The sequence below is a fragment of the Halichoeres trimaculatus genome, unplaced genomic scaffold, assembly GCF_033239565.1.
Source record: "Halichoeres trimaculatus isolate MK-OKI-2021-1 unplaced genomic scaffold, fHalTri1.1 fHalTri1_scaffold_23, whole genome shotgun sequence".
Taxonomy (NCBI): Eukaryota; Metazoa; Chordata; class Actinopteri; order Labriformes; family Labridae; genus Halichoeres; species Halichoeres trimaculatus.
The window spans coordinates 23,591,725-23,615,122 of NW_027437201.1; the positions used below are offsets into that span (position 1 = coordinate 23,591,725).

At 44.9% G+C, this 23,398-nt stretch overlaps 4 protein-coding genes across 11 annotated transcripts in view; 3 read left to right on the forward strand and 1 right to left on the reverse strand.

Moving 5' to 3' along the window:
• Positions 1-12,917, forward strand: part of LOC141785346 (uncharacterized) — a 55,603-nt gene extending 42,686 nt beyond the window's left edge. For 2 of the 3 annotated variants that reach the window (XM_074663626.1, XM_074663627.1), the window contains exons 3-6: positions 5,835-6,475; positions 12,396-12,500; positions 12,606-12,671; positions 12,762-12,917. In XM_074663626.1, the coding sequence (XP_074519727.1) occupies positions 6,429-6,475; positions 12,396-12,500; positions 12,606-12,671; positions 12,762-12,807 (264 nt within the window). In that variant the 5' untranslated portion in view covers positions 5,835-6,428 and the 3' untranslated portion in view covers positions 12,808-12,917. Of the gene's footprint in view, positions 1-5,834; positions 6,476-11,580; positions 11,843-12,395; positions 12,501-12,605; positions 12,672-12,761 lie in introns of those variants that run through there. The other variant, XM_074663629.1, reaches the window with a different exon arrangement.
• A 1,062-nt stretch (positions 12,918-13,979) lies between these two features.
• rpp30 (ribonuclease P/MRP 30 subunit) lies at positions 13,980-16,391 on the reverse strand. Its single transcript, XM_074663625.1, has 12 exons — positions 16,234-16,391; positions 15,837-15,895; positions 15,679-15,735; positions 15,539-15,604; positions 15,328-15,399; positions 15,127-15,216; positions 14,902-15,018; positions 14,787-14,816; positions 14,659-14,696; positions 14,393-14,472; positions 14,225-14,311; positions 13,980-14,139 (listed from the first exon to the last, which is right to left on the reverse strand). Exons 1-12 carry the CDS (start codon positions 16,313-16,315, stop codon positions 14,099-14,101), a joined length of 819 nt encoding a protein of 272 aa, XP_074519726.1. The 5' UTR covers positions 16,316-16,391; the 3' UTR covers positions 13,980-14,098.
• On the forward strand, positions 16,216-19,905 carry nudt13 (nudix (nucleoside diphosphate linked moiety X)-type motif 13). 6 transcript variants are annotated; one of them, XM_074663622.1, is made up of 10 exons: positions 16,522-16,648; positions 17,080-17,240; positions 17,463-17,591; positions 17,708-17,850; positions 17,987-18,094; positions 18,171-18,277; positions 18,349-18,474; positions 18,555-18,666; positions 18,738-18,892; positions 19,001-19,904. In XM_074663622.1, exons 3-10 carry the CDS (start codon positions 17,509-17,511, stop codon positions 19,193-19,195), a joined length of 1,029 nt encoding a protein of 342 aa, XP_074519723.1. In that variant the 5' UTR covers positions 16,522-16,648; positions 17,080-17,240; positions 17,463-17,508; the 3' UTR covers positions 19,196-19,904. The 6 variants fall into 6 exon arrangements, with proteins under 6 accessions (XP_074519725.1, XP_074519723.1, XP_074519720.1 ...); XM_074663619.1 differs by having other exon boundaries at positions 17,095-17,240; XM_074663621.1 differs by lacking the exon at positions 16,522-16,648 and adding an exon at positions 16,665-16,875 and having other exon boundaries at positions 17,095-17,240.
• A 593-nt stretch (positions 19,906-20,498) lies between these two features.
• LOC141784703 (uncharacterized) lies at positions 20,499-23,298 on the forward strand. The gene is made up of 5 exons (XM_074662540.1): positions 20,499-20,941; positions 21,149-21,308; positions 21,387-21,445; positions 21,533-21,629; positions 21,710-23,298. The coding sequence occupies exons 1-5, from the start codon at positions 20,774-20,776 to the stop codon at positions 22,726-22,728; spliced, it is 1,503 nt and encodes a 500-aa protein (XP_074518641.1). The 5' UTR covers positions 20,499-20,773; the 3' UTR covers positions 22,729-23,298.
• Positions 23,299-23,398: the final 100 nt, after the last annotated feature.

The window sequence follows — 23,398 nt, forward strand, 5'->3', positions numbered from 1 at the left end:
GGAGGGGTCATTAATGAGACAAACTGACCAGCCTCCGGACACACCCCATAACACACACACTCACACACACACACACAGCAGGTGTGTGATGACCACCTCACATTAAAACTTTAATTTTTCCTCTTTATGGGTCCCGTTAATGTCTCGAGGGTGCTGCTCACACACACATACACACTCAGAATAACACACACACGCACACACACTCAGGTGTAATGTGTTTTTTATTCCTGTCATTAGCTTTTACTCAGTCTCTTCTGTCGACCTTTAGTCAGTCTGACAGATTTAAAGAGACGAACGAGCAGGAAGTCAAACTTTCTGATTTTTACTGGATCTGCTTCCTCAGAGGAATCTGACGAGGACCCGGTCTGGATTAGTCTGTTAACGAGTTACTGGGTCCAGAGTGAGCCACAAGTGAGCCCAGTTTGACCCAAGTATGAGCCCAGTATCAAATCATTTTATCCCAGTGTGACCCAGGCATGAGCCCATTATGAGCACAGTATGAGCCCAGTATCAGCCCAGTATCAGCCCTTTGTGAGCCCAGTATCAGCCCAGTATCGGCCCAGTATCGGCCCAGTGTTAGCCCAGTTTGATCCCAGTATGAGCCCATAGTAAGCCCAGAGTAGGCCCAGTATCAGCTCATTGTGAGGCCATTGTCAGCCAAGTATGAGCCCAGTAGCAGCCCAGAATAAGCCCAGTATGAGCCCAGAGTGAGTCCAGTATCAGCCCAGTATCAGCCCATTGTGAGCCCAGTATGAGCCCAGTTTGATACCAGTATGAGCCCATTGAAAGCCCATTGTGAGCCCAGTGTGGGCCCAGTGTGGGCCTGGTATCAGCCCATTGTGAGCCCAGTACGGGCCCAGTATGCGCTGGGTATGAGCCCATTGTGAGCCCAGTTAATGCCCATTGTGAGCCCAGTATGAGCCCAGTATAAGCCCGGTATGGGCCCAGGATGAGCCCGGTATGGGCCCGGTATAAGCCCAGTATAAGCCCAGTGAAAGCCTATTGTGAACCTAGTATGAGCCTTGTATGAGCCCAGTAAGAGCCCAGTATGAGTCCAATGAAAGCAATTGTGGGCCCAGTGTGAGCCCAGTTTGATCCAAGTATGAGCCCAGTATGAGCCCAGTGTGAGCCCAGTGTGAGCCTGGGTTATTAACAGGAAGTGAGTGAAGGTCTCCATCAAAGCGCAGACATGAATAAAGGATCAAAGTGAAGGTGAGCTAACGACCAGACGCAGCGTTAAAATTTAAACATTTACCGTCGTTATTATTTTCATTAACCAGGAAATGATCAGAACGTAACCCGACACCCCGACACCCTGATGCTGGGAGGGCCGTCATTAACCACCGTAACCACAGACACCGCGAGAGAACAGAGAGGAGGAGGAGGAGGACGAGGAGGAGCAGTTATTAAATGAGATCAGGTTAGAGCAAAGTTTAATTATAAATCATCACAGGCCCCAGGGTCCCACTGAACACCTGCAGGGTCAGGTTCAGGGACCAGGGACCAGGGAGTAGCAGCAGATTCAGCTGTTGAGAGTTCTGGACTTTGGTCTTGGTGTATTCTGGTTCTTTGTCCAGTTCTGGTCTTTTTCTGATCTGTTTCAGTCATGTGAATCCTTAACGAGCTCTTATCTTCGTGGGAGAGAATCCTTGTTAATGACGTCACGCGTCGCTAACGAGCTCCTGAGTGAACCTTCAAACACCGAGGCCCTTAGACTGATCTAAAGAGCTCCTCCTCTTCATCCCCTCCTCCTCTTCGTCTCTTCCTGATTACTTCCCTGCCTAGAAAACTCTTTTAATGGAGCTACCTGCCCACCTAAGAGGTAGAGATTAGCTGTTAGCGGCTAACATTAGCATCTTGCTGCAAGCTTTCTCAAGGAGTTCCTCCGTGGCTTAGTCCTGTTTCTGTTTTCACGTTTGTGAAGAGAAAGAGAGGAACCAGCTGTTGAATCATCAGCTCTTCCTCCTCCTCCTCCTCCTCCTCTTCCTCCTCCTCCTCTCTGCACCTCCTCGTCCTGTCGTTTCTCCTCCTCTCATTAAAGCGTTGTGTTCTGACCTCGCTGTGTGTGGAAGTGACCCAAACACTGAACAAAACCAAACCTCCTCTGATATTAAACGCTTTATATTGATCTGTGTGTGTGTGTGTGTGTGTGTGTGTGTGTGTGTGTGTGTGTGTGTGTGTGTGTGTGTGTGTGTGTGTGTGTGTGTGTGTGTGTGTGTGTGTGTGTTCAGTAAGTCTGTCTCTACTTGCCGTGGACTCATCTTCAAGTTAATTTATGAGAGTAAACTTCTTCATTATAAGTTGAACTTTGACCCTTCAGGCTGCTACTGAGGAATTACACACACACACACACACACACACACACACACACACACACACACACACACACACACACACACACACACTGAGTCATTTACCTGATGCAGATTCTGCAGCACTCTCAGCTCGATAAACAGTCTCTCATTAACAGCTGACCTTTGACCTCTGCAGTCGCTTGTTTACCTTTCTCAGGTGTGCCATCCTGAGAGTTTACCTGAACAAACCCACACACACACACACACACACACACACACACACACACACACTCCTCAGCTCATAAATCATGGTTCATGTTTAATCAGTTGGTGAGCTTATTGTCACATGATCACCTGACCCTGATCATGTGACCGTGAGCTCACCTGTCCTCTCTTTTCTCCTCCTTCTTTCCTTCTTTCCTTCTCTTCTTTCCTTTCCTTCCTTCAGTTTTCCTTCTTTTCTCTGGATCCTTTGGTTTTGTTGTCTGTCAGTTCAGACACAAAGACAGACTAACAGACAGCGCTTTGTGTGTGTGTGTGTGTGTGTGTGTGTGTGTGTGTGTGTGTGTGTGTGTGTGTGTGTGTGTGTGTGTGTGTGTGTGTGTGTGTGTGTGTGTGTGTGTGTTTGTGTGTGTGTGTGTGTGTGTGGAGGATGATCCTGCAGCAGAATTCCCTCAGAGGATTATAATCTGATGTTTTGGCTCCACACCTCCATCCATAGATTAACTCCAGCAGCCAGTTCATCCAACAAAACTAGGTTACACACACACACACACACACACACACACACACACACACACACACACACACACACACACACACACACACACACACACACACACACACACACACACACACACACACACACACTCTGCTGACATACTGTGTTGAATGTTTTTCACTTACAGAGGCATCCTCTCCTCTCTTTTTTTACTAAAGTTTTCTGTTTTGATTGAAACTTTTCAGGCCGACTGTGAGCAGCAATCCTCTTAATAAATTCCATGTTGATATATTAAACTATCTTTAAAAAATAACTTTTTTATTGATTTTTATACTAGAAAATTTGGAAATTACATTTAATCAATTAAGTTCTTTGAAAAACAAAAGCTTTCATTCATTACAAAAGTTTTGTTTGGTCTAATTTCCCCCAGTGTTTATTCAGATGTTGAAAATGTACAATGTGGTTTTATACTTCACCAATTATTATAATAATAATAACAACAATCTTTTTTTAATGTGGGAGTTTGGTTTATGTGTCTACGATCTGAAACCCAGTTTGGCTGATGAGACACATTTGAAAAACGCAGCGTCCATGTTTCAAGATCCCGCCCCCCAGCTCGTATCGCCCTCGTTCGCCTCCTAACAACACGCCCCCTCCGACAGAGCAAGAAGTCGGCAGAAAATGCAACAAACAGTCATCCTCCTTGTAACACACAGTAGGAGCTTTTTCAATTGGACCTGCGCCATCAAAACCAGAGCAGAGCCGACTGTGGGCGGGGCTTTACCTTTACCTAAAGATGTGTGGCTAACTTATGCTAACGTCTATTGACAGAGCCGACCCGTTCAGACCAGCAGCGTTCAGTCATTAGCCAGTACAGGCTCAGACTAACCAGAGTTATTCAGCTGACATCTCCCACTGTGGGAAACAAAGTCATTACCTGTTCAACAGAAACTCAGCTGTCTCTGCGTCAGTCTTCAGTCCCAAATCCCTCTGCAGCTTTTTCCAACATTCAGTCTCTGTTGGCACCTGTATCGCTTATAATTCTTCCTTGAAACTTTTTCATTTCCTTCCCTTCCCTGTGGAGGGTAACAGTCACAGCTTCCTGGTTTCGGTCTTCTCTGGCTCCATGAGGCTTCGGTAGCTGAGCAGCTAGCTGACGTGAGAGGGGTAGTGGGGAAGGACGAGGTGGGACCATGAGCGGGATGGTGCGAAGCGAGGGAGACAGAGGATTGGATAAACTAGTATGCAGCTTTGCAGCAGATATACTGAATGGATTTTTTTGTTCTTTTTGGTCTTTATATTATGTGGATTGGACCATTACAGCCCTATAAACGGTGTTATTAAGATGTACAAAGCTTCCAAATAGTACACCATAGCTTTAACAGTTCTGATTTATGTAACGTTGGTAATAAACTGACAGGTGAGTGCGGAGCTGCACGATGCTGATAGAGACAAACAGGAAATGCTTCATGGACCAGATCATCTTAGTTTAGTTCAGCCTTTATGGTCTACACAGGCCTTGAAGGTTAGGTCATCTGAAGCCTGTAGACCCTGAACTGGGACACAGCTGAGAGTGTGAGCAGAGAGTGAGACAGGAAGTGGAGGCCGGGAGTCAAACCAGAAACCAGCGTCTGTCCATGGGGCGCACGCTAAACCCACTGGACAACAGAGCTGCGCCCCATCCGTGAAATGTTTAATAAAAGAGACAAAAACACAGCCTCTATGTGTGTGTGTGTGTGTGTGTGTGTGTGTGTGTGTGTGTGTGTGTGTGTGTGTGTGTGTGTGTGTGTGTGTGTGTGTGTGTGTGTGTGTGTGTGTGTGTGTGTGAGAGATAAACACAGTGTGGATCAGCTCCAGCTCTCGCTCTTTGTTCTCCGTTTTTACGAGTCTGGACTCAAACTGATCTCAGTCCCTGGACTCCAAACTCTTCCAGGTCCTCTGATGATTCCAGGTCCCTCTCTGAAGTGTGTTCAAGGTGATGGTGGAGAGGTCCAGATCCAGTCTGAACCCAAAACCTGATCCTCAGAGTCGGACGGTGAGACAGAGAGAGGATTTATAAACTCTGAGAGTTCACTGAGGATCAGGCCGCACCGAACGCCTCTGAACAGGAAACTGCAGAAAACTGAGATTTTATCAAGTGTTTTTGTCTTGTTTTCAGTAAAATTTGTTTTGTTATACTCAATATGAGCCACATTCACTTGACCAGTCCAGAAAAATGACTGATTTCAAGTTATTTAAAGACAAAAATGATACTTGTTTTAAGATATTTTTCTAGTTTCAATCAAATTTCTCTTCTTCCACTGGCAGATTTTTTTTTCTCGTTACAGCAATTCAGAGCTCATTTTGTCTTTAAATAACTTGAAATCAGACATTTTTCTGGACTGCCCAGGTGAATGTGGCTAATATCAAGAATAAAAAGACAATTTTTACTGAAAATGAGACAAAAACACTTGGTAAAATTTCAGTTTTTTACAGTGTGAAGCAGTGTGTGTGTATATATCTGTGTGTGTGTCCTGGCCCTCATGTCTCCTGTCCTCCTGCCGTGTCTGACTGAGCGTGTCACCACAGATTTACATACAGAGTCCCCTGACGGGACGTCCGAGGACCACATCACATGAACCAGACAGAGAGAGCGAGAGAGCTGTTTCCTGTGGGACTCGGCCTCTCTCTCTCTCTGTGTCACTGTGTGTGTTTTATTTTCTCTTAAAGTCAAAGTGACAAACACTCCTCCTCTCTGCCTTTGACACGATTTGATCCTCAGTGTGTGTCTGTGTGTGTGTCTGTGTGTGTGTTTTCTCTGTTTGTGTGTTTTTGTGCAGCATCCTGAAAGTTTTCAGTCCGCAAGGCCTGAACCCTGAACAGCTGACCCGCTCCTCACAGCGCCCCCTGCAGGTCTGGATCTGCTGGAGTTGCTGCTCTTTCATCTTTCTGCGGCACGATGTTGTTCCTCCTTGTTCCTCCTTGTTCTGGTTGATGTTCCCTAAACGCCGGCGTCTCTCAGAGGAAACGCTCCCCGTCTGTCAGCTCCACCGTTTCCTGTCGTCAGAAACAAAGAAGCTCAGATGTTTGAACGTGAAACGGTGAAAACTGCTCGTCAGCGTTCAGACGCTGTCAGACGGGACAGACGAGTTTGTCCTCAGGCTGAATCATCAGACTTTACGCTTTTTAGACTTTAAACACCAGAAACAAAACAAAGGATCAGAGAGAAAAACATCAGCTCTTCTTTTTAACAAACTCTGTAAATTAAAGTCAGCAAAACCTTCCCACAGACCGACCTGGTCTCTGACAGGTTCATCCTCTCTGGACCAAGAGAGTCCGGCTCTATGAAGTCCTCTCTAACCTGAGAGAGTCCGGCTCCATGAAGAGTCAGGTGCTCTGTAGAGAGTTAATCTAACCTACAGCTCAGATGAGTGATGAATGGAACCACAGCTCCCCCCACAGGACGACAGAAGAACTGCATGTGAGATCAACAGACAGAGACAGAGAGAGCAGAGGGGATGAGGTCAAACTGAAAGGACGTTCACCTGCTCAGGTGCAGAGCTCAGGACACAAGTAGAGCAGACAGACAGGTAGATATTTCCAGTCATGAAAATAAAAATTTAAATTCAGAAACAAAAAAACCTTTAGAGGATTTGTTCAGATGGTTTGTTCTCTTATGTGGTTTTACTGCTGTGTGTGTGTGTGTCTGTGTGTGTATGTTTGTGTGTGTACAGTAACACACACAGCCTCTCTGTCTGTAAACACTCTGAAACTTTCAGTCTTCAGGGAGTGTGGATGAAGGGGGCGGGGCTTCTGTGTGGGGCTTTAACGAGGAAATCAATTAACAGCAATAAAGTTTAATTAAGTTTATCAGGAGAGAACACACACTCCTCTGCTGCTCTGCTGCTGTGATGTTTGTGATCACACACACACACACACACACACACACACACACACACACACACACACACGCACACTCCAGCTCCTCTGAGACGTTATTTGAACATTTTGGCCAAACAGCTTTTCCTTTTTTCTCTCTGCAGCAAACTGACAGAAAATCAATGAAGCCTTCATCTCCTCCTCCTCCTCCTCTCTCTCCTTCTCCCCTCCCTTTCCTCCTCCTCCTCTTCTTCTCCTCTTCTCTCTCTCATCCTCTTTCCCTTTCCTCCTCATCTCTCCTCCTTCCTCCCCTCTGTCAGATGGGAGGAAGGAGTGCTGTGTCTTCTTTTAATGAGCATCATTTAGTTGCCGTGACGACCAAAGTCCTGTACTCTGATTGGTTTTAGTAGAGTTGTCTTTTTCTTGGTAAACTTGTTTTTGTTCCTCTTGTTGACTTTGAGCTGAACTTGTTCCTCTTCATTGATTTTGGCCCCGTGTGTGTGTGTGTGTGTGTGTGTGTGTGTGTGTGTGTGTGTGTGTGTGTGTGTGTGTGTGTGTGTGTGTGTGTGTGTGTGTGTGTGTGAACTCTGGATAGTCTTCAGGTTGTTGTTCAGCTCACTTTGTTGTCTCTGATTTTTTAACCTTTCTGTTTTTTAACTTTAATGTTTTGTAATTTTTAAAGAGTTCAGATCTCTCACAGCGCCTCTGCTGGTTGGAGTTGGTATTGCACAGACACAGTTTAGGACAGCAAATCACAGCTGTTTGAATTTCCGAGGCAGAGCTCAGCTCACATGACTGACAGGCGCCGTATAGCTGTGAGTGTGGCCAATATGGCTGCAACCTCAACCATTTGTTACACAGGGTGCGTCTCAATGCGTTAACTTTGTGCCTCCTCCGTCCTCCGGAAGTACTTTCCCAGTCGCCATTTTGAAGACTGTCCCAAAGGGATAATTGGGCTCAGAGGAGAGAGGAGAGAGGATGGAGGAGACTGATCTGAGGAGCTATGATCGAGGAAACACGAGGGCCGGCTTTGCGGAAGTCTTTTCACTGACAGACACGCCTCCATATGGAATATCACTCTCTGATTGGACGCTGCAGCAGCTCAGACTTTACATAAAACTTCACAAACACACAACGGAGTTTAATGAGAGAAAAGACAAATCTCCTCCATCCTCTCTCCTCTCTTCATTTCCTCATCTCTCCATCATCTCTGGTGGGAGGGACTAAGACGCAAGTGAACGACGCAAGTGGAGGAGGGAAGGATGGAACTTTGGAGCTTTGAGACGCACCCACAGACGAAAGGGTCACAATCTTTACTGCAGCCAACCAGCAGGGGGAGCTCTGAGTGTTTTAGCTTCACTCTTACAGAACTGTACTGTCGGGGTTTCTTACAGTCAGTGAACTGATTCTGCGTGGGCGGTCATCTGACCCCTGACCCCGCCCCCGGCTGATGACCTCACACAGTAATGGAGACTTCACAGCTCACAGAGCCTGCTAACACACACACACACACACACACACACACACACACACACACACACACACACACACACACACACACACACACACTGTGGTGGGTCTGCATGTCAGACTGTGTTGGTTGGAGGGTAATCAATCACTGAGCTGTCAGAGCCGCCAATCAAACACACACACACTCTCACACACTCACACACACTCACACACACACACACACACACTCAGTGTACTGATTGAGACTGAACTTGTTCTCTAATGTTCTGACTCAAACAGCTGACAGTCAGATTCTATCACACCAGGTGATCACCTGTGACAGCCTCCTATTGGCTGAGCCAGGAATGACATCACAGCATCAATTTTATCACAGTTAGACGTTTTTTAATCACTTTGAAAATTAATCATGATTTTTAACGTGTAGGAGCCGCTCTGACACACACACACACACACACACACACACACAGTCAGGGAACATTAATTGGTTCCCTCAGCTCAGATGAAATTTACTTTAACAGCCTTTTACACTTTCATTGATTTCTGTGTGACTGACAGCTGACAAGCTTTGTGTGTGTGTTAGTGTGTGTGTGTGTGTGTGTGTGTGTGTGTGTGTGTGTGTGTGTGTGTGTGTGTGTGTGTGTGTGTGTGTGTGTGTTACTTATGTTGTGGGACATAAATCTACTTTCTCTCATTTCTTTCTCTGGCTCTGGCCTCACGTTCGTTTCACGGCGTTTCTGTCAGGACAGGAGGTTTGTGACGATCACCTCTGGTCCAGCAGGTAAAGTTAACTACATTAAATCAGAATGATGAGGAGAAGGGGAGGAAGCTGAGAGGGAGGAGGAGGAGGAAGAGGAGGGAGGAAGCTGTGAGCAGGACATGATGAAGACGTTTGAGTGTTCTCGGCCTCTGGGACAGAAATTTTCCGCTCAGGATGATTTTACATGAAGAGAATCTGGAACAAGTGATGGAGGGATGAAGGAGGGGGAAACAGAGGAGTGGGGGCACAATGGATGGAGGGATGACAGGGTTACTGGGGAGAAGAGGGATGATGATGGAGGATGATGAAGAAGGGGGGATGATGGAGGAGTGATGGGGTTAGGATGGGGGGATGACGGAGGTGTGGAGGCCCTGAGGGATCCTCCTCCATCTAAACATCGTTTAGCACTCTGTGACCTTCACTCTGTCGTTCTCCTCCTTCTCTTTTCTTGTTCTTTCGCTCCGTTTGTTCACTTTCAACTCGTTTAACAGAAACCCAGGAGAGATGGAGCCGCAGCCCACCCCCTCTCCTCCTGAAAAGCTGACCTTGATAACCTCAAACTGAAACAAACTTTTAAATGAACCCAGATTAAATCTTTATTTGGTTTTCAGGTTTGAGGTCTCAGCAGAATGACTGATTTCACTCTGCAGCGTTTTCTTTCTTTATCATGACGAGGATCATTTTTTAATCAATTCACTATTTATTAAAACCTGAATGTTTCTTAAGTCTCTCTTTCTCCACATTTTAACACGCTGGTGTTTTATATTAATATTTGGTCTTTAATGGGACGAGGTTTGTGTTGAGAGCCTTAGTTTCAATTATGGGCTGTTATCGTCACTCTGATGCCACCCTGTGGTCACTTTTTGTAACTGCAGGAACTACACAGACTACTCTGTGCCCTCTGCAGTGTGTGGCTGAGAGTCTCTGTAGTTATAAATCTCTAATGTGAGTATCAGGATTTAAACTTTTTTAAACACAGTTGAATCAGAAAAATCTGTGTTATTCTCGGACCTGGCTCTAAAAAAAATCTCGTGAGAGTTTGTACTCGTTCTGATAGGACACCTTTGTAGTGACGTCACACATTTTGAAATGGAGGGAACCTCCAACGTGGGACGTCAAATTTACGGAAATTCTATTTCAGGGACAGGAAATAACTTTTCAAAATAGTGTCAATATATCATAATAAAAGTTTTTTTTTTTTTTAAACACGATCAGTCACTTCTTAAAACTGAATCTGTGTACTTAAAGGGTTGTTCAGCAATAGGGCTGAACAATTAATCAAGTTTAAATCGATATCACAATGTAATACAATGCACTTTTCAAATCGCAAAGGCTGCAATTTAAAAAAATAGAAAAGTTTTAAAGTGCATTTAAAAAGTGTAATCCACAAGTATACATAAGATAAGATAATCCTTTATTGATCCCCAGAGGGGAAATTCAAGTATTGCAGCAGTACAGGGCAAGTAAAAAGGTAGCAGCATGCATTGGAAGAAAATACAATAACAATAAAATTACACATAGTATGTTTTTTGGACAAAGGAAGGATGACATGAAAAAGCAGAAACAAATTGAGAGCAATGTACACAGTATATATTAAATATTAAAGTGTTATATTTCAGGAGTTGAGCCAAAACTTTGTTTTTATTTACAGTTCTGCACTTTATTTAGTGTGAGACTCATAGAAGAGAAGATTACTATTGATTTTTCAGATTATTGTTCATACCTGGCCTCTTGTTTTGCAGTGCTTTGTTCCTTACTCTGATTTAATATAAGGAAATTAATGATAATTTTATGACACGTCTACAAGGCTTGAAGTTAAATCAATCAGTCAATATTCAACTGTGTTTGTAATAGTTAAAGATACATCATTCATATAAATTCATCTCATTTCATCATGTAGGCCTGGCCTACAGGAAAGACTTGTTTATATGCTGACAATATCCTTTGTTGTGTTGGTCATACTACAGAATGATGTATTGTGTTAAGTGAATATTGTAGAAGACACACATCCCCCCTAAAAATCGCATGCTTAATCGCAATCGCAATATGGCTCCAAAATAATCGCAATTAGATTATTTTCCAGCCCTATTCAGCAAATCTTGTACTTTGAATTTTTGTATTAACCCTTGAAACTTTTATTTTTCTTCTGAATAATGTTCGTGGCATAATTAAAGTTAATTTTTTAATAACTTGCCAGTTTTCTTCTGTCGCTCTTTAAAAACATGTTGTAACTTAGATTAATAATTGTGCTCTAGGAACACATTCATATATTTCAGTTTTAACATTAATTTCCTTAAAGTGGATATTTCTCTGTGACATAAACTCTACCAGAGAAATTAGCTCACTTTATTGACCTATAAAAATAATTGCAGTCATATTTTTTAACAGTAATAAATTTAGTAGCTAAATTCATATGGATTCATAATTAACATCGCTATTATTGTTCTTTTATTCTGAAATGTCCCGGAGGCCTAGTTCCGGAAGCGACGATGTAGTTGCTGTTAGCTTGGAGTTGCCGGTCAGCAGAAGGTCGGTCAACAACAGCAACAAGGAGAAGAAGAGGCAACAGCAGAGCGAGCGATCAACAGAAGTTAAAGTTTGGTCGGACAAAGCGATCGATCCATTGACTGATTCAGTTTGAGCGGGAAACTCTGAGAGGCTAACCGTTAGCTCTCTGTTAGCATGCAGTGCGCTAACATCCTAAAGAGACGGAGACTGGAACCAGGGGACACATGGAGAGAGGTGTGTGTGTGTGTGTGTGTGTGTGTGTGTGTGTGTGTGTGTGTGTGTGTGTGTGTGTGTGTGTGTGTGTGTGTGTGTGTGTGTGTGTGTGTGTGTGTGTTCTCATTGTTAGTATCATTCTGGTAGCTAGTTTGTGTTCTTCAGGTAACTGTGTTTAGCTGCAGGCTGTTAAATGAAGCTTTACATTCCAACATGTTACACACCTTTCTAATAAATACAGGTGAGTGGACCAAAGTCTGACTTCAGACACACCTGAGTCCAGAGTCTGATCTCATCTGTCTCTCTTCCTGTAACTCCTTGTCTCTCAATTTAAGTTTAAAAAGCTTTAATGGAATGACAAACTACATTTACATTGCCAGAGCAAGTGTGACATGGAGTACAGCCAAAAACACTCTGCAGACGTTCAATATGCATTCAGTGGTAATAGAATTTTAAAGAAGAACTTTTTCTCTGTTCATTCAAATATTACAAAATAAAAACAAATAACTTTAAGTGTTAGAAATGAGATTACAGAAATTTACTATTTTATACATTTAGGGTGTTTGTTTTTCAGAAGAGAGTGTGTTTGGAGGCGGAGCTTCTGTCAGCTGACTGTCCAATGGAAACATCGCTCAGTTTTACATTATCCAATCAGCAACAACAACAACAGCAACAACAGGTGAGTTCAGATCCTCACCAGCTGGGGATGAGCAGTGATGACAGTGTGTGTTGGGAGCTGCTGACCTGTTTGTGTCATTGTGTATTTGTATGTTTTTGTCTGTAGATGCAAGAGAATGCAGTTCAGCCTAGACCTGTGCTCTGCTGCCCCCGGTGTCTTGGAGGAGAACCGGTGAGTGTAACACTTCCTGTTAGCGATCAAAGGTCATGATGACGCTCAGTGACGGGAAACAGGCATCACAGCAATATTTTATGGTTTCAGGGTCACATCAACCACATCATGGGACACTGAGGAGGAGGAGTCCTGAGCTGACCTTCCGTCCGAGAATCCGTCCACGCAGCAGCGTCACATGATCAGATCCCTGCTTCAGGTGCTCACTCCTGATGATGATGTCACTCACAGAAAGGACCAATCAGGTGCCTTGTTACCATTTTACGAACATGGTTCCTTTGACATTCCTGCTGATGTGTGCGCCTTTAGTTGATGTATTATTTTCAGGAAGTCACATGACCATCTCCGGCGTCACTCCTAAATTGCTCCAGTTTCTCAGTGACCCTCTGAATTTGTGACTCAGAAACAATTTTTTGGCTCCCTCCTCTTTGATCCCATGAGCTGAGAGAACAACAGGTAGATGAAACTCACCTTGAATGCAGACTTTCTTTGATCACGTTTGTGTTCAGGTGAGTTCCTCTGAATGAAGCCTGAAGATTTCCGTAACAAAGATAAATTAACGCTGATGCCCGCCCCGTGCTCCCTGTCCCTCCTCCTGCGTCTGATTGTTTAATAGATTGATAGTGAACTCAGCAGTGTGATAGACGTGTGTGATATCAGCTAACAGTGTTAATCAGTCACTATGAGCTGTGATTGGTCTGTCTGGTGCCGTCTGTGACCTTTGACCCTCAAAGGGTCTGTGTCAGAAGACGTTAAAGGGCTCTTCCTCAGTTTTTTACAGTTTCTTCATCGACTTAAAGGAGTGGCCTGTTAGTCCCGCCCACTCTGTGATGTCACTGAGTGATGGAGACACAGGCTGTAAACCTGTGGTCAGTAGCGCCCCCTGTGGGTCAGTTGCTCTCAGTTCAACCAGGTCCCCATGCAACATTTCAGGACATTTTCTGGATGATGTAAACTCTGTGTTTGTGAGTCTAACTCAGTTTTCTGACTGAAGTTTAAACCAAAGGGAATCAAACCTCCATGTTCATGTTAAAACCTCTTTAATGAAGTAACATCAGAGTCAAGCTCTGAGCTCCAGCGTCAGGCTGTAAAACTGTCTCCCTTTGTTCCTTTATACTGCAGATTTTTAAGGTGGTATTGTAGAATCAGACCCTTTAGATGTTTTTTGATTACACTTGTAGATTTATATTTTTTGAGGCAAATTTTTGTTTTTTAAAACAGTTTTTTATTAAACTGAAAGAATGTTAAAACTATTTTAATGACACTTCCTGTTAGCTGTCCAATCAGAGAGCAGCATTTGTGTCACACTTTGATTAAATAAAGAGTTTGACAGTAAACTGATCTGAGGTCTGGTTTCTGCTGGAAAACAAAAACTTTATTTATAAAAAAGAACTGAAACAAGAACTGTTCTCCTAAACAAAAACATGTCACTCATCCTGTTTGAGTTTCTTTGCAGCTGGAGCGTCACCTGTGCATGTAAATCAGAAACAACCCTAATGAGTTATAAGCTTTAAGATATTTAAAGATGATTTAACAGCTGATGTTTCACTCACACTCTGCTGGTGGAGCCTCCTGCTGGCTGGATGTGTCGCTGCAGGTCTTCATAGCTTTAATGATGCCACAGGCCGTCTTCCTTGTTTCTGACAACAACAAACAAACAGTGAGTGTGTGTTTTCAGCTGTTAGAAAAGGCTCAGGTCACAGCGTGTCTGTAGAGTTTACCTCCGTGAAGAACCGCAGAGCGACACGTGGATGACACGGCTTCTTTAGAGTCTCCGTCTGACATCCCGAACAACAAACCTCTGACCACCAGCTCAGGAAAACACACATACACACACACAGCAGTGTATGGGTATGTTCTATTGAAGCAGTTAGTAACATTCAGTTTAACTTCCTCTGTTCATGTGAGTGTTAGTGTGTGAGTGGGCGGGGCTTATGATCATGTGACTGGTGTGATCTTTATTGAGTAGAAAAAGTAGAAAGGATACAGGTTACTGATGTCGTAGGGTCCTCTGAGCTCCAGGGGCTGACACACACACACACAGTATTAATCATTAAGTATAGACACACACACAGACCAGCTGATAATATGCATATCTGTAAAGTAAAAACTGACCTTCTCTGCGGCACTGGACAGGATCACGTTCTGAAAAAACAAACAAACAGTTGTTTTAGACTCCGCCCCCTCTGACATCATAGAACTAATGACATCACAGATGCAGCAGATGTACCTTTCCCTTACACGTCTCCATCAGACATACAGCGTTTGCGATGGTGTAGCGCCTCATGGTGGAGTCTCTGATGGCTGCAGAGTATGAGACCTCAAACACAATGCCACGCTCCACCGCCTGCACACACACAGAAACACACACAAACGTGAACACACACACACATGAACTTACAGCAGCTCAGTGTTTGGAAGAAATACTGATCATGTGATAATTCAGGTGTCTGACCCCGTTGACCGGCGCTCTCTTGATGGAGAAAGGACGTTTCTCTGTCACTGTGAGGCTGATGATGTCGATGTCCAGGTTCATACAGGCTGACTGAGCACACACACACACACACACACACACACAAGAACACACACAGTGTCAGACTGAAGCAGCACTGTGAAGCTGATCTTTAGCTTAAACTTTTCATTTGAAGATTCTCACGTGAAACTTTTTCTCTGAGGTCGGCTGCACGGCCAGCAGGTCAAAAGCACGATACTCTGGAGCTGAGGGCTTCTGCACACACACACACACACACACACACACACACACACACACACACACACAGATACAAGTCTATGATAAGAGCAGTCACTGGACTTCATTGTAAACAATAACATAAATCATCATCATCTGTGTGAGGCGTAACACTCACAAAGTAACCGCTATCCGTCAGCACCACTGTCAGTCTGTTCAGCACTCTGATTGGACGAGAGCGACCCTGGCAGAGAGAGTTGTTTACACACACTGTCATCATAACGATCATCATCATCATCATCACCATCCTCCTCATACCTGTACGATCGGCAGCTTATCGAACAGATCTTTGATCGGCGTGGGGACAGGAGTCTCCTGAAACATTTCACATTAAAGAGAAGAAGATAAAAAGCTTCAGTCTCCACAGGTGAGGGCCTTGAGTCCCTGAAGGCAGCACAACAGGTGTTAACACTCACCTGTTTCCTTTTGACGGTTGGTTCAAACACATAGTTGATGGCGACGGTGGAGTATCCAACTGTGAGAAAACAACACAGACAGTTATCAGAGATATTTATCATTTTCAGTTATAAGTCTGAACCAATATTGACCCTGATAGTAAATACACTTATTATCCATCATAATCTTTATGTTCATATCAAACAATTAGAGGAAGACGAATCATGTATTAACATTAATCTAAAACACACTAACAGATGTTAATCGACATTAAACGGTCTACTCTAAGCATTTGTAACCAGGCATCATCACACACCCACGAACTCCACATGCTAGCACAGTTAGCCCCACGCTAACATGATCAGATGTGGCTCAGAAAAGCTTCATATTTCAGGATTAAACCTCGGAGACACTCACGGTGAGCTGCTGTTTCTATCAGACTCTGCAGGCGGCTTTTATCGGCTGTGTAGCTCAGGTTTAGATCCATAAACACAGCCATGTTGGTTCGCTAAACACTGCTTCAAACACATGTGCGGAACCGAACGGCCTGCTGGGAAGTGGAGTCTTCTGTGGTGTAGCGTGTCAGAGGAGTGAGAAACATCAATATTAAAGAAATCTGCTGCTTTCAAGCATCAAAGTGTTAAACACGAGATTATTTTATTTCATTTTGTCTCTATTTTAACTCATGGAGACCACTGACTGTTTACTGTTTATACTTGTTCATACTCGTTGAGTCCGGTTGGGGGCGGAAGTTAGCAAAACTACCAAAAAACAGAAGAAGAAGAAGTAAAGGTCAGCTCTGCGAGAAGTTAAAAGCAGCTGCAGCTTGCAGGTACATTAATAACACACACACTCATATACACACACCATAGTAAAGTCATTAAATAACACACAGACACAGACAGTTCTTGGGGACCGTGTTTACTGTGTTGTCTCATTTTCCCGCCGTTTGAGTAAACCGTGGAGGATAACTATGAGCTGTAAAAACCTAAAATCAGCGCCGAAGTTAACAGAAAACTTAGTAGTTAGGATTTATTCAAATTATTGTGCGATAACTCTGTGAGTTTTTAAGTTATACTGTAAAACTGTAAAATGATGTTTTTTTGAAGGAGGAATCTGCTTTGGTTTCTCCCACAGGAAGGACTCATTTACAGGGGCTTTGTCTCTGTGGCTCTGAGCTTTAGGATTAATCTGCTACTAAGATTATTCTGTTTTATCCGTCAATAAGTGAGAAGAAGAATAAAGCTACTGTCGTCCAATCAGTTCTCTGTTTTACAGTTACACAACGTGAATAGTTTCTCCACAAGGGGGCGCTAAAGAAAATGCCATGGAGTGACTATGATCCAAACAGTTCATCCCCTGGAGAGCAAGAATGAGAGCAGACAAATAACCACTGAGTTCTCTATCCCATAACCACCACTGAGGTACCATCCAGAGGGCCCCAAAGACCCCCTGTCCCTATGCTTAGCAGGGCCAGGCTAGGCTAACTGTTGCTCCTTGTGTTTGTGCTAAGCTAGGCCAAACTAGGTTAGCTTTTGCTCCCTGTCTTTACCTGTAGTCTTAACTGCTTCCAGCCTCTGAGCCAAGCTAAGCTAGAAATTTCTAAATGAGATGAAACTTTAATATTTGTTGTGTTGTGTTCTCAGGAAAAAGACCAGTTAATACCAGTTTAAACTGGTGAAGAGTGGCGCCATGTTTAGACCTCTGAAGATCCTCCTCTCTGCACCAAAACAACTGCAGACCCGCTGCTGCTCCGGCTTTGTCTCCAGAATGAGGTTCACACGCTCACACATGCTGGTTTCTGTTGGCTGTTTGGTTGGTTGGATGGATGGTTGTGTGATTGGTTGATTGGTTGGATGGTTTGTCGAATGATTGATTAATTTTCTCTCAGGTATCTGAACAGGCTGAAGGAGGATGATGAGGCGTGTGCTGCAGCGCTGCAGAACGGTCGCATCTTCCTGTTCCACCGTCTGTCTCCTCTGCTGCAGAGCACCGAGAGGAAAGCCTTCAGACCAGCAGAACTCACCTGCACAGGTACATACCAACATAGAGCTGTAGGAACTCTATCTGAGTAGAGGATAGAGGACAGATTTAAGATGAGAAGCCTGCATGATGGATACCACAGAAGAAGAACCTTGGGTTGCTGAGTTTTAAGTGTTGTGGTTTTCAGAGCTGCAGTCGATGCTGGACAGACTCGGCTCTGACAGAAACCTGGTGAAGGAGTCTGTTCTGATTGGCTGCCGTGAAGAGAACCAGGCTCAGTTCTGTCTGGACGTGGGTATGAAGACTTTGGAACATGGACTCTGGACAGTGAGACTGTTGGGCAGCGTCCCTGACTCTGTGTTTGTCTTTAGGTGATCTGGATCAGAAAGCTGTAGAAGAAGAGTGTAAGGGCAAATTTATCGACCTGAGGAAATCTTTCTTTCTCCTACGGGACGCAGAGGCGCCACTCGTGGCCAAGGTGGGTAAATGCAACTGTACTGGGTGCATAAGTGAGCAGAACATCTGACAGTGGAAGCTTGTCTTTGTCAGGGTCAGGCTCTGCTGCGCTGGCATCAAACCAGCGGCTTCTGCAGCGCCACGGGTCAGCCCACCCACCGCAACCAGTCAGGAAGTCAGAGAGTCTGCAGCAGCAGCGGCATCGTCTACTATCCCAAGGTAACAGATCAAACCAGATTAAACCAGAGTCCAATCAGATCCACATTAAAGTATCCTGTTTGATCTGGTTTCTCCTCCAGATGGCCCCGGTGGTCATCGCTGTGGTGACTGATGGGAAACGGTGTTTGTTGGGTCGTCAGGCGTCCTTCCCTCCAGGGTTGTACAGCGCTTTGGCCGGCTTCTGTGACATGGGTGAGTCCTACCTGTCTCTGTCTCACCTGTCTCTGTCTCACCTGTTTCTGACCCACCTGTCTCTGCCTCAGGAGAGACTCTGGAGGAGACTCTGAGGAGGGAGATGGCAGAGGAGGTGGGTCTGGAGGTCCAAAGCATCTCCTACAGCTCCTCTCAGCACTGGCCTTTTCCTCACAGCTCCTTCATGGTGGGCTGCCACGCCACGGTTAGCTCCGCCCACACTCAGGTGAGCTGCCACACTTTCAGGTTTAGCTTTTCACAGAGCCCTGAGGCACACCTGCTGCAGGTGAGCGTTTCACAGGTACCTGCTGATGTGTCATGTGTTGTCCTGCAGTTACAGGTGGACCACACGGAGCTGGAGGACGTTCGCTGGTTCAGTCTGGAGGAAGTAACTGCCGCTTTAAAGATAAGGACTCCGCCCAGGAGAGGTGATGCCCCCCCTGTCTGGTTCCCTCCAAAACATGCACTGGCAAACCGTCTCATCAACGAGTGGGCGGAGCACCAGAGACGTAAAGAGGAGAAAGAGTAACATCGTCATGGTGGACGAGCAGAGGAGCTGCTAACAGACTCAGAACATCTACGACTAACCAGGTGCAGGACGGGACAGGTCATGTGACCACTGAGAGGACGCCTTAAAGTCAGCTGTGAGTCTGTGGAGAGTCCAAACCTTTAACGAGGGCAGCTCACAGACAAGTTGGGGTTAACCTACAGCTAACAAACTGCCTGTGTGCATTCCTCAAAGCATTGTGGGAACTGTAGTGTGTTTTTATAGAAATTAGATAAATAAAAGACAGTGTGTCAAACATTGATTAACTTTTACAAACTGAATGTTACATAAATGAGCGAACACTTTTATGATTAATTCTTTGATCTTATTTTGCATCTTAAATCCAGGACTGCTGCTCCCTGGTGAAGACTTTAAAGGATGTCAGAATAAACATCAACAGAGCCTGATATCAAAACACTTCATCAACAGATAGTTCACAGGTCCAAAATGATCTTTAAATGTCAAAAAAAAAACTTTACAAAGACCTGTGAACCCTGCCTGTAGTACTGTAAAACACTGAGAACTACCTCTTCTTCATACCTGACTCACACTGCATGACGTGTATGAAAGGTGCTTTAAATAAAGACTAGTTTGAGTTTGTAAGTGAGCTGATGGTTTGTTCTTTCGTTATTCTTTTTCAAAACAGAGTTCACATTTAATATCAAAATATCACACAAACAATTTTTACATTTTTGAAACAAGGACATTCCATTTTTCCGTTTTGGTTTTAAAACAGAAAAACAAAAAAATAAGTCCGTTTTTTTTTCAATTTTTTAATTTTGTTTTGGTGATCGTGTTTTGGTTTTGGTGTCCATGAATCTGCTCGATTAGTCTCCCAGATGGTCACAAGATGACGTAATGGTCGTGCCACTCTGAATTGAAATTGAATTTTAAAACTGAATCTGCTTTTTGTGAATTGAAATTGAATTCTGTGTTTTTAAATTTTAAATAAAAAAAAAAAAGTTGAATTAAAGTACAAAAAGAGTAGAATTTTTGTTGACGAAATACAACTTCAAATTCAATTTTAAAAAAAAAACATTTTCAAAACATTAATTTTCAGTTACACTTCATGCTTTTCAAATTCAATATTTTAATTCAATTTCAAATTCTGATGGCACAAATATAACCCCATAGTTCTGTTGCTAAAATATGAATTTAAAGTAATTTACACATTTTTTGATCAGCTCAAACTGTCAGTCAATACCAGCTCAGTCCTGTAGTGGGCGGTAAAGCCCAGGTTAAAGATGGCAATCGTAATAAAAACCAATCAATAGAAGAAGAAAACCCGGAAGGAGAATCCTACCAGTTCCCTCAGCTGCTCAGTCTGTAGTTTGTTCTCAGTTAGCTGCTGTTTATTAGCATCTGTCTGTTAGCTCCTGTCCGCGAGCGCCTGTCTGTGACTTCCTGTTTGTTAGCTCCTCTCATTTTTTAGTTTATTGAAGTTTACCTGGTTTAAAATGACCCAGTGTTAACCCGTGTTGGGTCGAGTTAGCCTGTGTTAACCCGTGTTAGCCTGTGTTAACCCGTGTTAGCCTGTGCTAGCCTCCACTTAGCAGCAGGATGAGCCTCTCCGTGCACGTGCAGCTGTCCGCCGTCATGGAGGCTCTCGTGCACGCGGCGGTGGCGGAGCTGAAAAAGCTGGAGGACAGCAAGATCCGGACCAGCTGCTCCGGGGACGAGGACGGGGACAGACCGATTCAGAGAGAGGCTCAGAGCCAGGAGAGGACGGTGAGCGGGCTGGGTCAAAGTTAAAGGATGATGATGATGAAGATGATGTTTTGAACTTTAGCTCTTTTTTTAATTGGGATGAAATCTCAAAGAGCTGCTGTGGAGGAGAGGAATCCCTCCATCAGAGATAACTCTGAACTGTCCGTCACTGACATGTTTCTCAGAGAGGTTTAGGGTCAAATTTAACGTCTGACCTTTGACCCTCAGGTGATGTTTGCGTCCATCATGGAGACTCTGGGGAATGAGGCTCTGGGAAAGATCATGAACATCGTGGATGAAGCCGGTCTGCTGGTGGGGCTGGACCTCCGGAGGAGCAGCAAGAGACCTCAGCCCAGCATCCTGAAGATCCTCAATGACACTCGAGTGGGTACGTAGCTTTAATCATACCCTCCAATGAGAGAAGAGCAACATGATGATGTCATAATAACACCATCTGTCACCACAGAGACTGAGCACTCATACGGAGTCAGACTGGAAAACTGTGACAGCACAAAGTCCACTCAGGTAAGATTGAACTCACCTGCTGGATCACCTGTTTGCTAATGATGCATTCACTGACCTCACTGGTGTCTGTACGTTGTGCTGCTGCAGACCAAACAGGAACCAGAGGGAGCAGAGAACCCGTTTGTCCCGGCGGTCACCGTGAAAGACGAGTATGGAAACATTGACCTGGGAGCGATCGCAGAGAGTGAGCACCTGAGCCTCAGATCAGTCACCTGTCTGTGACGAGGATTCAGAATAATCAGCATGTTTACGTTTTTTTAACAGGAGCTGAAGCTGAAGCGGCGTCCTCGGTGACCTCTGACCTCCAGCTGGAAGAGGGGTCAGGCTCGCCAGAGTTTGTTCTGCAGAGCGTCATGTGGAAATACTTCTCGTGCTCGTCGTGTGGTAAATCCTTCACCTCTCAGAGCAACCTGAAGTCTCACTTCCTCATCCACACGGGCGAGAAGCCGTTCTCCTGCGACGTGTGTGGGCGCTCCTTCCGTCAGAGGCAGAGTCTGCAGAGCCACAAGAGAACGCACACCGGCGAGCGACCGTATGAGTGCTCGCAGTGCGGGAAGACATTCTCCAAACAAACACAGCTGAAGACGCACTCTATCATCCACACGGGGGAGAAACCATACGGCTGTGACGTGTGCGGCCGACGCTTCAACCTGCTGCAGAATCTTCACCGCCACTCTCACACGCACACCGGCAGGAAGATATTTGTGTGTGGCGTCTGTGGGAAAGGCTTCACCCGCGCCGTCACTCTGAAAACACACCAGCTCATCCACACTGGACAGAAACCTCTAAAGTGTGAACAGTGTCCCAAAACTTTCCGCCACGCTGTCAACCTGAAGAACCACCAGAGGATCCACAGCGGCCTGCGCCCCTTCAGCTGCGACCTCTGCACCAAAACGTTTCGCCAGGCGGTGAACCTGAAGATCCACCGCAGGATCCACACGGGCGAGCGCCCGTTCAGCTGCCAGGAGTGCGGTAAGTCGTTCAGCCAGCAGAGCAGCCTGATCTCACACGGGCGCACTCACTCCAAAGAGCGGCCGTTCGCCTGCGACTGGTGCGACAAGAAGTTCAACAACAACAACAGCCTGAAGCTGCACCTGCGCGTGCACACGGGGGAGAAACCGTACGCCTGCGAGGTCTGTGGGAAGGCCTTCAGTCAGGGCAGCCACCTCAGGACGCACAAGAGGCACGTCCACGCCGGCGGGAAGCAGTTCATCTGCGACAAGTGTGGGAAGAGATACTCTGACCAACGCAACCTGAAGCTGCACAAATGTGTGTACGCCTGAAGCTAACGCTCAGCAGAGGCTGAATCTGCAGCTTCATCATCCTCAGAGGTCGTCTGAATACTTGAATGTTTTGATCAACGATCATGATCTCGTTTACTTTTTTTCGTTGAATGGTGAGAATGGTGCTGGGTGGGAGTGGGTCCGTTAAGCCAATCAGAGCTGAGGGCTGTTAAAGAGGGCGGGGCCTCTGGGTCTGGTTGTGAATCCTGATGATTCTGACCTTTGACCTTTGGTGGTTAAGCATGTGTGACATCATTTACTCATTCACCTTTCCTCTGCTCTGCTACGCTTTTGGTTGTTTGCTGCAGTGCCTGATGGGAATTGTAGGACACTATGCTTTACAGTTTATATTTCTCTACAGAACAGGTGAGCCACCACAGAAAAGATCCTAACTCACACACAGACCTGACATAAGCCCCGCCCTCTGGAATACAGCCTTCTGATTGGTTGAATCTATTTATCAGTGTTCTTCAGGTGGCAGACCTTCCTGTGTTAAAAGGCACACTGCTGCTTTTTATAATGTAATAGATGATATTTTTCATTTATTGAAATTAAAAAAAAATCTGCCAACACCTGTCCTCTCTCTTTCTCCACCAAGATTCTTCGTGTTTATGGTAAAGAAACACATCTCTCTGTACATTACAATTCTTTATTTCCTGTCCCCAATGAG

Coding starts and splice junctions, on each gene's coding strand:
- rpp30 (XM_074663625.1), bottom strand. CDS start 16,315: ATGGCTGTGTTTATGGATCTAAACCTGAGCTACACAGCCGATAAAAGC. Junction 15,896..16,233: donor GATAGAAACAGCAGCTCACC/GTGAGTGTCTCC, acceptor GTTTTCTCACAG/TTGGATACTCCACCGTCGCC. Junction 14,473..14,658: donor CCCTACGACATCAGTAACCT/GTATCCTTTCTA, acceptor GCTGGTGGTCAG/AGGTTTGTTGTTCGGGATGT.
- nudt13 (XM_074663624.1), top strand. CDS start 17,509: ATGTTTAGACCTCTGAAGATCCTCCTCTCTGCACCAAAACAACTGCAG. Junction 18,667..18,737: donor GGCCGGCTTCTGTGACATGG/GTGAGTCCTACC, acceptor TCTCTGCCTCAG/GAGAGACTCTGGAGGAGACT. Junction 18,893..19,000: donor TTAGCTCCGCCCACACTCAG/GTGAGCTGCCAC, acceptor GTTGTCCTGCAG/TTACAGGTGGACCACACGGA.
- LOC141784703 (XM_074662540.1), top strand. CDS start 20,774: ATGAGCCTCTCCGTGCACGTGCAGCTGTCCGCCGTCATGGAGGCTCTC. Junction 20,942..21,148: donor CTCAGAGCCAGGAGAGGACG/GTGAGCGGGCTG, acceptor TTTGACCCTCAG/GTGATGTTTGCGTCCATCAT. Junction 21,446..21,532: donor ACAGCACAAAGTCCACTCAG/GTAAGATTGAAC, acceptor GTGCTGCTGCAG/ACCAAACAGGAACCAGAGGG.